Genomic DNA, 16828 nt, shown 5'->3' with positions numbered 1-16828 from the left:
CTGTGCCCATTAAAATTGGTTCTCAAACAACAGAAGCAGAAGTGATGTAGATGGAAGATGACCATGAACGGACCTTGATGGAGTAGCCCCCCAAATATATGTCTGATATGTTCACCATTAATGAACTTTGATGGAGTAGCTCCCAAATATATGGCCGATGTGTTCACCATTAATGGACATTGATGGAGTAGCCCCCCAAATATATGGCCGATGTGTTCACCATTAATGGACATTGATGGAGTAGCCCCCCAATAATGTGGCTGATATGTTTCAGCTTTATAGACCAAACAGATCCATTCCCCCCCTCTGTTTTATGTTCTATTATTCTTTTTTCTCAGTCTTTCTTGTAATTCTGTATCAGTTTGTAAAGGACTCTGAATTAAAACTGCTCACATAAAAGGTGCTGTATGGAGTAGGTGAGGTGATATTGATATTAACCATTATCTTCATTGGTCAGACACAATCTTCTGTATCAACAGCTTCATTTTTAATCAACAGCAGAATACCATACCTCTCTTTTACACTCTCCTTCCCTCCACCATCTTAATTTCATCTGCAGTTTGGCCACCTCCTTTCTCAGCTGAGTGATTTCTGTCTGCATATGTTCAATCTCTGCCATGGACAGATCAGTGCCCAGACCTACTGACATCCTCCTGCATGTGCCCACTCCAGACTCTCCTGCACTCAATGATATTAAAGTGTTCGACATCCCTCTGAAAATATTAACAGGAGCTGAAAACAAACAGTGACCATCAGCACAGCAAAGAAAGCAGCATTTTATTTGCCTTTGCATGTACAGCTGCTTTGTATTCATGCATACAGTTATAATGAATTTGTTGATGTAGAAAACACCAGCATTTAGGATGTGACGAAGCTGTAAACACTACTGCTGCCAGTAGAAGGCAATATTTATCAAGTCACAGAATTCAGTCTTATGCAATTTCACAATTGCTATAGATTTACATCCTAATTGCCAAAAGTATCTAAACAACCAATCTGATTTGATCTGATTCTTCTTTTAGTGTATTTGCTGTAGCATTCATCTATGCTTTAAAATAATCTGTTGAATCTGAATCTGACTGAAAGATATGACACACAAACATAGTTCAGATTTATAACTACACACTGGCAGAGGGTGACTGCGCCTTATATGGAATTGCTGTGGTCTCTCTCTAGCCTTGTTTATGGTGTAATCCATAAAAACCCCCATGTAATAAACCATCTGGACATTCTGTCATTACCTTTTCTTTCATATATAGACTTTTACCTAGCTAGCATGGGGCTTAAATGCCAGTTCTTTTAAGCAAGTAAAGTCACTGAAGTCACCCACATACAGTTTACAAACGTCTCTTTCACTCAGCCACATGCAAAGTTTCCTCATTTGATTTTAACTCAATTAGTTAGCTTATATTTACATCTTTCACTCAGTCACTGAAAGATTTAACTATGTAACTGACATTTTTTTCTCAGCAACCAGCAGATTAAATTTAGTTTTTCACTCAGCAACCAGTAGTTTGCACTCAGCTGGTTTTACATCTTTCGTTTAGCTACTGGCAGATTTCTCTCAGTTATCAGTGTATTTAAATGACCTCAGTTAGCGTAATGACGTCTTTATCCCAGCTCCTAGCAGATTTACCTCAGTTAGCATAATCACGTCTTTATCCCAGTTACTGGCAGATTTACATCAGTTAGCTAGCATAATGACGTCTTTATTCCAGCTACTGGCAGATTTACCTCAGTTAGTTAGCGTAATGACGTCTTTATCCCAGCTACTGGCAGATTTACCTCAGTTAGTTAGCGTAATGACATCTTTCTCTCAGCTACTGGCAGATTTACCTCAGTTAGTTAGCGTAAAGACGTCTTTCTCTCACCTTCTGGCAGATTTACCTCAGTTAGTTAGCGTAATGACGTCTTTATCCCAGCTACTGGCAGATTTACCTCAGTTAGCGTAAAGACGTCTTTCTCTCACCTTCTGGCAGATTTACCTCAGTTAGTTAGCGTAATGACGTCTTTATCCCAGCTACTGGCAGATTTACCTCAGTTAGTTAGCGTAATGACATCTTTCTCTCAGCTACTGGCAGATTTACCTCAGTTAGTTAGCGTAAAGACGTCTTTCTATCACCTTCTGGCAGATTTACCTCAGTTAGTTAGCGTAATGACGTCTTTATCCCAGTTACTGGCGGATTTACCTCAGTTAGTTAGCGTAATGACATCTTTCTCTCAGCTACTGGCAGATTTACCTCAGTTAGTTAGCGTAAAGACGTCTTTCTCTCACCTTCTGGCAGATTTACCTCAGTTAGTTAGCGTAATGACGTCTTTTTTCCCAGCTACTGGCAGATTTACCTCAGTTAGTTAGCGTAATGATGTCTTTATCTCAGCTACTGGCAGATTTACCTCAGTTAGTTAGCGTAAAGACGTCTTTATCTCAGCTACTGGCAGATTTACCTCAGTTAGTTAGCGTAAAGACGTCTTTATCTCAGCTACTGGCAGATTTACCTCAGTTAGTTAGCGTAATGACGTCTTTATCCCAGCTACTGGCAGATTTACCTCAGTTAGTTAGCGTAATGACGTCTTTATCTCAGCTACTGGCAGATTTACCTCAGTTAGTTAGCGTAATGACGTCTTTATCCCAGCTACTGGCAGATTTACCTCAGTTAGCGTAATGACGTCTTTATCCCAGCTACTGGCAGATTTACCTCAGTTAGTTAGCGTAATGACGTCTTTATCCCAGCTACTGGCAGATTTACCTCAGTTAGTTAGCGTAATGACGTCTTTATCCCAGCTACTGGCAGATTTACCTCAGTTAGTTAGCGTAATGACGTCTTTATCCCAGCTACTGGCAGATTTACCTCAGTTAGTTAGCGTAAAGACGTCTTTATCTCAGCTACTGGCAGATTTACCTCAGTTAGTTAGCGTAAAGACGTCTTTATCCCAGCTACTGGCAGATTTACCTCAGTTAGTTAGCGTAATGACGTCTTTATCTCAGCTACTGGCAGATTTACCTCAGTTAGTTAGCGTAATGACGTCTTTATCTCAGCTACTGGCAGATTTACCTCAGTTAGTTAGCGTAATGACGTCTTTATCCCAGTTACTGGCAGATTTACCTGAGTTAGTTAGCTTACTGACATATTTCTCTGAGCCCATGGCAGATTTACCCATAGATATACTTACCTAGATGTTGCATTACGTCCAGCACGTCAAAGGCGCCGCCAATTTGGGGCAGTCAGCAGCACTGCTGGGCTGCATTCAGTACCACCACAGAGCAGGAGTTTATGGTAGATACTGTCCAGTATTATACTATTTCAAGAAGTCAGAAAATGGGATAGGATAATAATAATAAAAATAATATTATTATTATTATTAATAATAATAATAATAATAATAATAATAATAGTGAACACAAAATTACAAATTAACACATCAGTTTATTGGTCTTCTACCAGATAGAGACATTTAAGCTGAACTTTTATTTCTTACAAAGGAAAAAACTATTTTTGTTTTAAACTGAACAGGAAAATTTGAACAATAACCTGAGGCGCCAGAATGTTGCTGCTGCAACATTTAAACTGGAATGGAAAAATTCAAACAAAGGGCTGAGGTACCAGGCAACTCCAGCTCTATTTAAGGTGGAAAGGGAAAATTATAACAATTAATTGGTTGGTTAGTGTAGTGGTGTGGTTGGTTAGTGTAGTGGTTAACACCTTTGCCTTCTACGCTGTAGACTGGGGTTCAATCCCCCAGCAGGGCAAGTACCCTACACTATACCAATAAGAGTCCTTGGGCAAGACTCCTAACACCACCTTTCAACGGTGGAGAGACCTCTCAGTGTAGGTCAACTTGGCTTCCTATTCACATTTTTCGGTTCCACCTTAAATGGTGCAGCAGTTTAATTGAAGGTAGAACTCGAAAATTCAATCAAGAAGCTGAGGCAATGGGATGTATCTGCTGCAATACTTAAGGTGAAACGAAAAAAAATTCGGACAAGAACTTGAGGTGCCGGAATGTAAGTGCTGCACCATTTAAGTTGGAATGGAAAAATCTGAATAAGATGTTGGAAAATGAGAATCTGACTTTAACTTCATATAGAGGTAAAAGGCATGAAAAAGGAATGTGGAGGCTGCTCTTTTTCTGCTGGACAGGTAGGAAACATTAAAACAAAACAATACTGGACTTGTTGTTTCTGTGAAGCAGCAAAATAAGTTAGTGTCGTTTGCCCATGAATTCATATGTCCATGAATTTGGGGACAGAGCTTCTAAAGGAGCACTGAAGGTAGGGATGTGTTTCTTTTGCTGTTGAGTACAAATATGAACAAAGCATTCAAATCAAATAATCACTTACTGCACCAACGATGGTGGTGCCTTAATCATATTTTCTTTTTTTGTGCAAAACAACTAAACAAAAAAGCAGTTCAAAAGTTTCAGTTTAAATTACGTGCCTTCTAGAGGTTAAATAACAAAAGTAAGTTCACACCAAAACAGAACTCTACAAATAAATGTAAAATTTTTCTGGCAATCCAGGAGGATTCAGTCTCAGGTTCTACATTTTATAAACAAGTTTCCATTGGCCACAACATTGTTACATATGTAAACAAAAACATCAGACATCGGCATCATCTCAGAATTCCCATAAGTGTCTCCCTAGTGTGATATCTACTCAAATTGGGGGCTTCTCAGATTTACAACACTCTCACCCTGTTACACAAAAGGAAATGAAAAACAAATACTTCTATTACATTATTTTCACATTGCTTGATGTCTTTACTGAAAAACAATGCAGAAGTGTTTGCATTTTAAAACTGAAAGGCTGTATTGGTGTCAGAATTGGACACAATCCAGTTCAAGAATTAATGAAGGCACAGCTGTACTGCTTTACACCGTGCAGTACCTTAAACAGATTTCTCTCACTGAAATAAACAGCGAAAACTTTGAAATGCATTGTACACATCACATTGACACATGCCAAAATGAAAAACAAAACCTCTACTACACTGTTTTCACCTCTTTTTTGAACTTGAAATGCATTTGCCTCATTGATATAGAGCTAGCACAGTGAAATGCAGTGAACTCAGAGATTGCATTTACTAACATGCAGATCCATTACACTGATTTAATGTTGTTTATAGTGCTGGACAGTGGAAAGCAGTAATAGCTGTGACTTTACGTTTTAAAGTAGTTTGTGTTCAATTCTGACATGAATTCAGCATTTCAGTTTTAAAATGCATTGTTTTACAGTAAAGAGGTCAAGTGATGCAAAAACAGTGTAATTCATAGTATGCCGATGGATGCCACCAAAACAATTTTTAATATTTTATTTATTTAAGGGCAGCAAAGTTATCTAACATGCGCATTATCCATGTGAAAAAGTAACCATCCCCTTAGCTACTCAAGTAATCTATAGCCAAGTATGTAAATCTGAGTAACAGTGAACCAAATTTCATTTAACCCATGAATCAAACTGAAGCCAGCCCTTCTGAATGTGAACCTCCCTAAAGCTAAAACTTCTCACCAGACCAAAAGCAAATCCAAAAGAGGTGAGCTGTAGATGTACTAGATCAGCCTGGAAAAGGCTTACAAAACCATTTTGAACCATGTTCTAAGACACAGGTTCCCAACCCTGGACCTGGTTCAGCCCCTGCCCTGCACATTTTAATGTTGTCCTGCTTTAACACAATCTCTACTACTCAGGAAGGGGCTGTTAATAAGCTCATTAGTTGCATCAGATGTGTTTTGAGCTGGGCGTTCTCCAGGACCAGGGTTGGGAACCACTCTTCTAAGCTATCACTGAACTCTTCTCAGGTGTGGCCAGACTGCCAAACATTCCCCAAGGACCCAAAGGCAAAATATCCAGGCCGTTTTGGCCAAAGGTTCCACAAGAGTATCTAAGGAACTGCAGATCTCTCTAGTCCAGTGATGCCAAACCCTGTTCCTGGAGATCGACCTTGCAGTGTCTAGTTCCAACTACAATCAAGTTCCTGATTGGCAGGATCAGATATATCAGTGTTGGGTAATGGAGGAATGGTGAAAAGCGTCTCTGTAACAATGGAAAATGCCTTGTTTTTAACATGGAACACGCACTGGCACAGCTTTGAAAATCCCTTGTCTGAAGTGTCTCCAGATATTGAGCTTTTGAAGAAAATTGACCTGCTCTAAATGGTGTTTGTGAGGTTCAGGGAAGCCCAATTGACAGAGTGGGGAGAACTCTGAGAATTTGGGCTGGAGTTCTGGGCATCTTCTACCTGTAGCTCGAAAGCCAGACCTCCTCATACAGCTGTAGTCGGACTGATGTAGGACAGAGGAATAGGGAGATGATAGGTTGGTGGGGATTGTGAACACTTCGTCACAGGAACGGAAGTGAGGATGTGAATTTATAGGCTGTTAGACTGGAAGAAGGAAGGTTTTCAGTTCCTTCCCCCAAACTTCACCTATAACATACTGTAACTACATTTTGTTGTCTGGTCTGGCAGCAGGTCTGGGGAGAGAGCTCACACCCATTTGTCTGTCACGGCCTGACCCTAGACTGGATACGGCACTGGAAGTTCTGTATTTTACAACAGGAACATCACACCAACATTCATACATGGTGGAGGTAGTATGCAGGTGTGGAAGTAACAGTGGGCCTCAATCACCAACCGTACTTAAAAAGAAAGTTCTTCTTAAAACCGACAAAGATTCTGACATTCACCAGTGCTTTCTTATTTGACATTTGTTCTTAGGTAAGAACAGAATCTACACACACAAGAGCACAAAGGTGAGAACAGTTCTGCGCTTTAAGAACACATCATGAATCTGACGTAGACTTTTTCTTAGGACCTTTCTAAAGAACACACTTAAGAACATGCTTAAATAAAAGCAAACGAATCCCTTTGGCAACTAGATTGTGTCCAATTATGTAACCATTACTGTTAATTCTCAGGACAGATGCTGTAACGTTAACTCTCAATCCTTCAGTCCTTTTTTTAAAGTAAGTTTCATATGTTGATCTAAAGGCTTAAACTCTTTCATGGACGCTCTCCTGGTGTTTCTTTAGATGATCTATCTGCCGAAAGCTTTTTCCACACAGGTGGCAGTAGAAAGGTTTTTCTCCTGTATGAATCCTCATGTGGACAGTGTAGTTGGATAATCTGGAAAACTGCTTTCCACACAGAGAGCAGGTGAAGCGCTTCTCTCCAGTATGAGTTATCATGTGGGTTTTAAGATTGCTGAATGATGAGAAGTTTTTTCCGCACTCAGAGCACCCAAATGGCTTTTCTCCGCTATGAATCAGCATGTGGATTTTAAGGTTGGCCGATCTCGAAAAACTTTTTCCGCACTCGGAACAGGTGAACGGCTTTTCTCCGGTATGAGTCATTGTGTGGGCTTTGAGCTTGCTTGGGATTAAAAAACCCTTTCCACACTCAGAGCATGTATATGGCTTTGGACCTGTGTGGATCATCATGTGGGCTTTCAGTTGGCTTGAAACCAGGTAACTCTTACCACACTGAAAGCAGGAGAATGGCTTTTCTCCTGTATCTCCAAGATGAGTCCTTTCATGACGTCGTAAATCCGGCAAACGCTTGAAGCTGCATCCACAGTGGGAGCAAGAGAATGGCTTTTCCACCGTGTGAGTCTTCTTATGTTCTCTTAAATGTGATACACTCTTGAAGCTCCACTCGCATTGAGAGCACTGATGAGGTCTCTTTCCTTCATGGACGTCCAGGTGCCGTTTCAGAGATCTCTCATAGCTGAAACTCTCCCCACACTGTGAACAGGTGAAGGGTTCCTCTCCGGTATGAATTCTTGGGTGGGACGAGTCACTGAAGCTGATTCCAGGCTCAGAGTTTTCAAGACATTCCTGTGAGCTGGAATCTTCTTGAAACGGCTTCACTTCCGGGTTGTGCTCCTCTTTGATGTTGTCTTGTAAAACCTCTTCTGTAATGAAAATTGTGGCAAAACAAGTGACTGTATTCATAAATATGTTAATAACAGATCACTTGGCTGGTGTAGCACTATGGATTATTTCTGAGATTAATAAAGCCACGTTTAGGTCTAGTTGGTGTAGAACTATGGGATTATTTTGGAGATTAATAAAGCCGTGTTTAGGTATGTTTGATGTAGAACTATGGGATTATTTCTGAGATTAAGAAAACTGTGTTTAGGTCTGGTTGGTGTAGAAGTATGGGATTATTTTGAAGATTAATAAAGATGTGTTTAGGTCTGGTTGGTGTAGAACTATGGGATTATTTTGGAGATTAATAAGGCTGCATTTGGTTCTGGTAAGAAAGACACTTTGTATATAATTATGGGGTTATGGGAGCAGTAATATTATCTGTAATATACAGGCCACATATTGCATTGCATACTTAGAAAAATTGGTACCTGTCAAAAGTGAAAATGTCTGGTGACCCTTAATCTCTTTAAAGTCCACTTTTCTATGCATTTCTTTATATTAACACACATCAGAACTGAGTGTTTCTGTATCTGAGAGAATCATATTAACGTGGAACATTTACTCTGCAGTATCTCTTGCTGGATCTTCTGTTTATCATCCATCTGCTCATCTATCTCATCTTCCACACTGACCTTTGTCCATCTGCTGGTCTTCATTCATCAGTCCAGTCGCCTCCATCACACTGACATCCTCACACTCCTCTTTAACGCTGCTCATCCTTTGGTCTGGGCTCTGTAGGTCTCTCAGTGTTGGACTCTCCAGGTGAGGATCTACTGACCGATCAGTGCCTCCTCCGCTTCTTCTGCTGATGGAGCTGTGTGGATCTGGACAGCTGAGATGTTTGGTGCACTGCTGCCACCTGCTGGGCTGGAGTGTGGAGCACTGAGGAACACTGAGGCTGGAATACAACAGGGGGTGCTGTTCTGCACTCAGTTTATTCTGCTGTTTCTGGGTTCTACAGTGTTCAAACATTAAAACTGAGATTAAAGCTACAGCACCTCGTTTCATCGAGGTGAATCGTATTACATATGACCTTTAGGGAGTGAAGCATGTGGTTCAACTGCTGCCTCATTTAAGGTGGAACGAGAAAATTCGTACAAGAAGCCGGTGATTAGCCTTTGCTTCTGGTCAATTAGGCACGATTTTGGTCTTTTTTTATTATTTTAAAGCATAACTTGTCCATCTTCTTCACCTAAATGATGCTAATCTAACCCAATAACGTCTAGAACAGTCGATTCCTTCATTTTCATCTTTGTTTACTTCCGTCCTCCATTCAATTTCTAGGTTGCCTGTCTTTTCCCGCCCTTTTCCTGACAAGCCTGACTATTTTGCCGCACAGCGCCCTGCATGTCTCCCTCCACCATGAATGGAGTTGAAGTTCTCTAAACTCTCATAAAACAGCGTCTCAGTCATCAGGCAGTGAATTCAGAACCAGTTCATGTAGGAACTTTCTGTAGGAGCTTTTAGAGGGACGTCTGGTTCCTATCACCACCACTGTGAGGAGCTTTTAGAGGGACGTCTGGTTCCCATCACCACCACTGTGAGGAGCTTTTAGAGGGACGTCTGGTTCCTATCACCACCACTGTGAGGAGCTTTTAGAGGGGGACGTCTGGTTCCCATCACCACCACTGTGAGGAGCTTTTAGAGGGGGACGTCTGGTTCCCATCACCACCACTGTGAGGAGCTTTTAGAGGGGGACGTCTGGTTCCCATCACCACCACTGTGAGGAGCTTTTAGAGGGGGACGTCTGGTTCCCATCACCACCACTGTGAGGAGCTTTTAGAGGGGGACGTCTGGTTCCCATCACCACCACTGTGAGGAGCTTTTAGAGGGACGTCTGGTTCCTATCACCACCACTGTGAGGAGCTTTTAGAGGGGGACGTCTGGTTCCCATCACCACCACTGTGAGGAGCTTTTAGAGGGGGACGTCTGGTTCCTATCACCACCACTGTGAGGAGCTTTTAGAGGGGGACGTCTGGTTCCCATCACCACCACTGTGAGGAGCTTTTAGAGGGGGACGTCTGGTTCCTATCACCACCACTGTGAGGAGCTTTTAGAGGGACGTCTGGTTCCCATCACCACCACTGTGAGGAGCTTTTAGAGGTGGACGTCTGGTTCCCATCACCACCACTGTGAGGAGCTTTTAGAGGGGGACGTCTGGTTCCTATCACCACCACTGTGAGGAGCTTTTAGAGGGGGACGTCTGGTTCCCATCACCACCACTGTGAGGAGCTTTTAGAGGGGGACGTCTGGTTCCTATCACCACCACTGTGAGGAGCTTTTAGAGGGACGTCTGGTTCCCATCACCACCACTGTGAGGAGCTTTTAGAGGGGGACGTCTGGTTCCCATCACCACCACTGTGAACGGCTCTGACTCGGTCAGTTTATCTAGAACCACACCAAACCGCTGTGTTTACATCTCAGCCAGGTATTAATATAGACCTTTTGGGACATTGGTGGCGCTCTCCTCCACCCATTCCAGTGATTAATACATCGTTTTCACTCCGTTTCCTGAGCGCCGAGGTGAAGTCATTCAGACTCCAGCCTGTAGGTGGAGCAGCGAGTCGGTCTCCACGACTTCAGCTGGCAGTGAAGAGGACCGACCGTGATGGATCCAGAGCAGGTAAATATGTACAGACAGGAGAAAACTCGCCTTATTTGACCCTCTTCCCGCTGTTACCCACTCCAGCGTGTTCAGGAGACTCCGGAGTAGTGGGCATGGTGTATAAATGGCGTTGGGTTGGGCCGTTTAGTGGGTTTATCGGCGCGGAGCGGTGAAGAAAACGAGCTGCTCACTGATTCTGAACGTTTTAGATCAAATTTAGAGAAATTAGTCATTTCACGGATTTTTAAAGGTTGAATCTTCAGACTGCTCCATTTCCTGCTGAGAGGAAAGGCCTTGTTTCGCTTTAATCTTCAGCTGCACTCATATGGGAACTGTTCTCTCTTAAAAGACGTCTCAGAAAGGAAGCAGTGGTTCTATATAGAACCATAAACACTCCAGAGCAGAGGTGGAGAAGAACACAGACCCTGTACTGAGTCGTCCTTCAGTGTCCAGCCGGACAGGTGGGCGATCATTCACTCGGAAAGAAAGCAGGGAGAGGGAATTAGTTTTGTTCTGCCTGTTTGTACATAAACAGGGAATGTGGACATTTCCAGAGTGCGGCTAACGACTCCGGCAGATCTGACTATGACAGCTTAACTAACAGGAGAGAACCAGAAGGACACACAGACACGGCAGCACTCTGAGACAGTCTGGCATCCCTCCACTCCACCGTCCACAAACCTGAGTGACCGCGTGCGAGCAGCGGGACGACGGCACCAGCGTCTCAGTTTACTATAATTCCCTGTGTCCATGGACCCCTGGATCTGCTGCCTTTATCTAGGGGGAACATTAGCTACCAAAAGCTGAACTGAACAAGTGAGTTTTCAGCCTAGTCTTAAAGACTGAGACTGTGTCTGAGTCCCGAACAGTTTCTGGAAGATCATTCCAGAGTTTGGGGGCTTTATAAGAAAAAGCTCTTCCCCAGCTGCAGCCTTAGGAATTCTAGGAACTATTAATAAGCCAGCGCTCTGGGATATGAGTGGTCGTGATGGCTCATAATGAGAAATATGGTCTTGCAGATACTCAGGAGCGAGACCATGTAGGGCTTTATACGTCAATAAAAGGATTTTATAATCAATACGGAATTTAACAGGCAGCCAATGAAGTGATGATAGCGCTGGACTGATATGATCAGATGTTCTAGTTTTAGTGAGGACCCTGGCTGCGGCGTTTTGGACTAGTTGGAGTTTGTTTAAATTCCTGCTCGTGCATCCTGACAGTAGCGCGTTACAGTAGTCTAGCCTGGAAGTAATAAAGGCGTGTACTAGTGTTTCTGCATCACGCAGGGACAGGGCATTTCTGATCTTGGCGATGTTGTGAAGATGTAGAAAAGCTGTCCTAGTGATGCCGCCTGTGTGTTGATCGAATGATCAATCTGAATCTATTATAACGCCAAGATTTTTTGCTGCTGATCCAGGTGTGGCTGGAAAGTCGGCGAGATTTAAGATTAAATCTGGTGATTTACTTCTTGCTAATTTTGGACCCAGAAGGAGAACCTCTGTTTTGTTACTGTTTAATAGGAGGAAGTTGCGTGACATCCAGCCTTTCACGTCTTTTACACAGTCCTCTATTTTCTTTAACCTGTATTGGTCATCAGGCTTGGCTGATATGTACAGTTGAGTATCGTCTGCATAACAATGAAAGTTTATGCCATGATTACTTATAACTGTGCCTAACGGTAACATGTATAGTGTAAATAGTAATGGTCCTAATATAGACCCCTGTGGAATTCCAAATCTCACTTTTGAATAATTGGAAGATAAATTATTTACACTGACGAACTGATAACATTCTGATAGGTAAGATCTGACCCATGATAGGGCCGTCCCTGTGACTCCAACCATGTTTTCTAACCTTTCTAGGAGAATATTATGGTCTATTGTATCGAAAGCCGCGCAGAGGTCAAGTAGCACTGAGAGAGATATGTAGCCTTGATCAGAGGCAAGAAGAAGATCATTAGTTATCTTAACTAGAGCTGTCTCAGTGCTGTGGTGTGTCCTGAATCCAGACTGGAATTTTTCATATATATGGTTCTTGTGTGGATATGTATGAAGTTGTTGGGCCACAGCTTTTTCTAAGATTTTTGATATAAACGGTAAGTTAGAAACAGGCCTGTAATTAGACAAAACGGTGACATCAAGATTTGGTTTCTTCATCAGGGGTTTGATAACTGCTAGTTTAAAAGCTTTGGGTACATGGCCCAGACTAAGGGACGAGTTTACAATAGGTAAAATAGGGTTTATAATGACTGGCAGTGCTTCTTTGAGTAATTTTGATGGAATTCCATCGAGTATGCAGGTTCATAAACATAAACCAGCCCAAACTAATTTGCTATAAAATGAAATGGTGTTTGACGCGGCTTTTTTCCGAATTTCTACAGTCTCGACTGCATATGTGGACATATTTCTATATTGTGCTCTATTTACACAAAGTTAGGTTAGTTCATCATTTATGTTGAATGGACTCTCAGTCTGGAGGACCCTTTCACCATGTAAACATGCAGTGGTTCTGTGTAGAAGTCATAGTTCTAATACAGTCCCCTTTACTGAAGAGCTTGTGAAGAACCATCTTTAAGACTGTGGGCCGATGTTGTTGACTGATATTTGTAATGTCTCATATCTGTAGGTGCTGATAAATAAACATCATGTGTAGAAAGTGGGGCTTCATGTTCCTGGATACCTTCATCATCTCTTCCTACAGAGAATGTGTTATTAGCTAAGGTTTGTACTGTCCTGGTGGGGCAGCACCACCACACAGCAGGGAAGTTCTAGTTCAGTGTAATGCCTAGTTTAAATTGATTTAGAGTAAATTCTGGTTAAGTCTGATCTTAGAGTAGAGTGTTTTAGAGTAAATTGTGGTTTAGTCTAATCTCTGATTTAGAGTAAATTTTGGTTTAGTCTGATCTCTATTTAGAGTAAATTATGGTTTAGTCCGATCTCTGATTTAGAGTAAATTCTGGTTTAGTCTGATCTCTGATTTAGAGTAAATTCTGGTTTAGTCTGATCTCTGTTTTAGAGTAAATTCTGGTTTAGTCTGATTTAGAGTAAATTCTGGTTTAGTCTAATATCTGATTTAGAGTAAATTCTGGTTTAGTCTGATCTCTGATTTAGAGTAAATTCTGGTTTAGTCTAATATCTGTTTTAGAGTAAATTCTGGTTTAGTCTGATCTCTGATTTAGAGTAAATTCTGGTTTAGTCTGATCTCTGATTTAGAGTAAATTCTGGTTTAGTCTAATATCTGATTTAGAGTAAATTCTGGTTTAGTCTAATATCTGATTTAGAGTAAATTCTGGTTTAGTCTGATCTCTGATTTAGAGTAAATTCTGGTTTAGTCTAATATCTGTTTTAGAGTAAATTCTGGTTTAGTCTGATCTCTGATTTAGAGTAAATTCTGGTTTAGTCTGATCTCTGATTTAGAGTAAATTCTGGTTTAGTCTAATATCTGATTTAGAGTAAATTCTGGTTTAGTCTGATATCTGATTTAGAGTAAATTCTGGTTTAGTCTGATCTCTGATTTAGAGTAAATTCTGGTTTAGTCTAATCTCTGATTTAGAGTAAATTCTGGTTTAGTCTAATCTCTGTTTTAGAGTAAATTCTGGTTTAGTCTGATCTCTAGTTTAATCTCTAATTTATAGTGAATTCTGGTTTACTTATTTATCATTTACCTATATACGTATTTATTATTCAGATTACTGTAAATAAAAGATTACTCTAAACTAGAATTTACAGTAAACCAGAGACTACTGAAACTCATAAATTACACTGAACTAGAGATTACATGAAAATAGAGATCACAATAAATTAGAGATTGCGTCAAAGTAGAGGTTACACTAGAGATTACATTAAACCTGAATATACATCAGAGATCACAATGAAGTAAATATTACACTAAACCATAAATTCTGGTTTATTGTGATGTAAAATAAATTCTGAATAATTCAGAGCGGATACCGAGTAATTCATAGTGCATTCTGAATAATTCATATTAGATACCAAATAATACATAATGGGTTCTGAGTCATTTATACTGTCCATAACACTGAACCCTAAGTGTGGAGCGTCTCATCCAGTGTGTGTTGGCGTTTCACTGAATGAAACACATGATAAAGTTTAGAAGCTCTAAAATGTCAGATATCAGCTTTGACCCAGACCTCCCGTATCGATGTATCCCTAAGCTGATGCTGTGGTGGGCGTGTCCTCTGTTTAACCTCAACTCTCTCCCTGTCAGCTTTTGTCTGTACAGCTGTAACGCCCGAATGGTGGTGGCATTGATGAAAACAGATTAGGAGCGATGCTCCGGTTCTGATCCAGTCATGAGCGTCTTGGGCTTCTTCACCCCAGCAAAAGAGGAGGACCGGCGCTGGACGGGGGGAGAAAAAGCGAAGGATCAGAGAGGTGGAGCTCTGCTGAGCGGAGAGGAGGCCAGAGACTTCTACCAGAGTCTGCTTGGAGAAGAGAGTGCGAATGGACAGAAGGAGAAGAAAGAGCACTGGAAGGAGAGACGACGGAGAAGAGGACAGAGTGAGTGATCTGAAACTTTAACTGAGCAACCAGCATAGGCTCTCAGTTACTTTCTGAAATGTCCTCAGTGTTGGAAAGAAACATATCCAGACATGGCCTCATTGCAGAACGAAGAGAACACGTTCCTCCCTTTAATGAACCCTAATGGAACAAGAATTTACTCCACGTAATTTTGGAGCGTCTTTATTGGTTGACTCAGTCTAAAGGACAGCTGGTGTGAACACGCCAACACATTTACAAAATACAGAGAATAAGAAGAAAGAAAACAGCACAACACGGTTCTGCACCGTGCACTGCGCTCTTACCATAGAGGTTTACAGAACAAAATCATGCTTCAATCAGACATGCCTGCTATAGACATATTCTTCTCCCTGCAGTACTCCGGACTGTCCTGATGGGGGCAGAATTGCCACACTTTACAGTAAATTCTGATTTTTGTTTAGATTCCTGGTGTAGAGCAAATTCTTATTTAGAGCGCTGTCTGGTTTAGCGTAATCTCTGATACACAGTAATGTCTAATTTAGAGTAAATTCTGGTTTAGAGTAATCTGATATACAGTAATCTCTGATATACAGTAACGTCTAATTTACAGTAATCTGATATACCGTAATCTGATATACAGTAATCTCTGATATACAGTAATCTCTGGTTTAGCTTAATCTCTGATACACAGTAATGTCTAATTTAGAGTAAATTCTGGTGTAGAGTAATCTGATATACAGTAATCTCTGGTTTAGCGTAATCTTTGATACACAGTAATGTCTAATTTAGAGTAATCTGATATACAGTAATCTCTGGTTTAGAGTAATCTCTGGTTTAGAGTAATCTCTGATGAACAGTAATCTCTGGTTTAGAGTAATCTCTGGTTTAGAGTAATCTGATATACAGTAATCTCTGATATACAGTAATCTCTGGTTTAGAGTAATCTCTGATATACAGTAATCTCTGGTGTAGAGTAATCTGATATACAGTAATCTCTGGTGTAGAGTAATCTCTGATATACAATAATCTCTGGTTTAGTGTTGTCTCCCATATACAGTAATCTCTGGTTTAGAGTAATCTCTGATATACAGTAATCTCTGGTGTAGAGTAATCTGATATACAGTAATCTCTGGTGTAGAGTAATCTCTGATATACAGTAATCTCTGTTTTAGTGTTGTCTCCCATATACAGTAATCTCTGGTTTAGAGTAATCTGAAATGCAGTAATCTCTGGTGTAGAGTAATCTCTGATATACAGTAATCTCTGGTTTAGTGTTGTCTCCCATATACAGTAATCTCTGGTTTAGAGTAATCTGATATACAGTAATCTCTGATATACAGTAATCTCTGGTTTAGAGTAATCTGATATACAGTAATCTCTGGTTTAGAGTAATCTCTGATATACAGTAATCTCTGGTATAGAGTAATCTGATATACAGTAATCTATGGTTTAGAGTAATATCTGATATACAGTAATCTCTGGTGTAGAGTAATCTGATATACAGTAATCTCTGGTGTAGAGTAATCTCTGATATACAGTAATCTCTGGTTTAGTGTTGTCTCCCATATACAGTAATCTCTGGTTTAGAGTAATCTGAAATGCAGTAATCTCTGGTGTAGAGTAATCTCTGATATACAGTAATCTCTGGTTTAGTGTTGTCTCCCATATACAGTAATCTCTGGTTTAGAGTAATCTGATATACAGTAATCTCTGGTTTAGTGTTGTCTCCCATATACAGTAATCTCTGGTTTAGAGTAATCTCTGATATACAGTAATCTCTGATATACAGTAATC

General features: G+C 40.8%; 2 protein-coding genes across 4 annotated transcripts in view; one reads left to right on the top strand and one right to left on the bottom strand.

Moving 5' to 3' along the window:
• Nucleotides 1-3405: 3405 nt before the first annotated feature.
• Nucleotides 3406-10647, bottom strand: LOC108414832 (gastrula zinc finger protein XlCGF57.1-like). The gene is made up of 3 exons (XM_017687733.2): nt 10591-10647; nt 8560-8794; nt 3406-7908 (listed from the first exon to the last, which is right to left on the bottom strand). The coding sequence occupies exons 1-3, from the start codon at nt 10645-10647 to the stop codon at nt 6989-6991; spliced, it is 1212 nt and encodes a 403-aa protein (XP_017543222.1). The 3' UTR covers nt 3406-6988.
• The window catches only part of gpank1 (G patch domain and ankyrin repeats 1), an 11916-nt gene continuing 5571 nt past the window's right edge, over nt 10484-16828 (top strand). Inside the window, exons 1-3 of one of the 3 annotated variants that reach the window (XM_017687737.2) lie at nt 10493-10550; nt 13158-13252; nt 14760-15052. In XM_017687737.2, coding sequence (XP_017543226.1) covers nt 14845-15052 — 208 coding nt within the window. In that variant the 5' untranslated portion in view covers nt 10493-10550; nt 13158-13252; nt 14760-14844. Of the gene's footprint in view, nt 10551-12937; nt 13253-14759; nt 15053-16828 lie in introns of those variants that run through there. The other 2 variants (XM_017687738.2, XM_037543419.1) reach the window with 2 other exon arrangements.

This window comes from Pygocentrus nattereri, chromosome 12 (assembly GCF_015220715.1).
Source record: "Pygocentrus nattereri isolate fPygNat1 chromosome 12, fPygNat1.pri, whole genome shotgun sequence".
NCBI lineage: Eukaryota > Metazoa > Chordata > Actinopteri > Characiformes > Serrasalmidae > Pygocentrus > Pygocentrus nattereri.
This window is presented reverse-complemented; position numbering and strand designations above follow the sequence as displayed.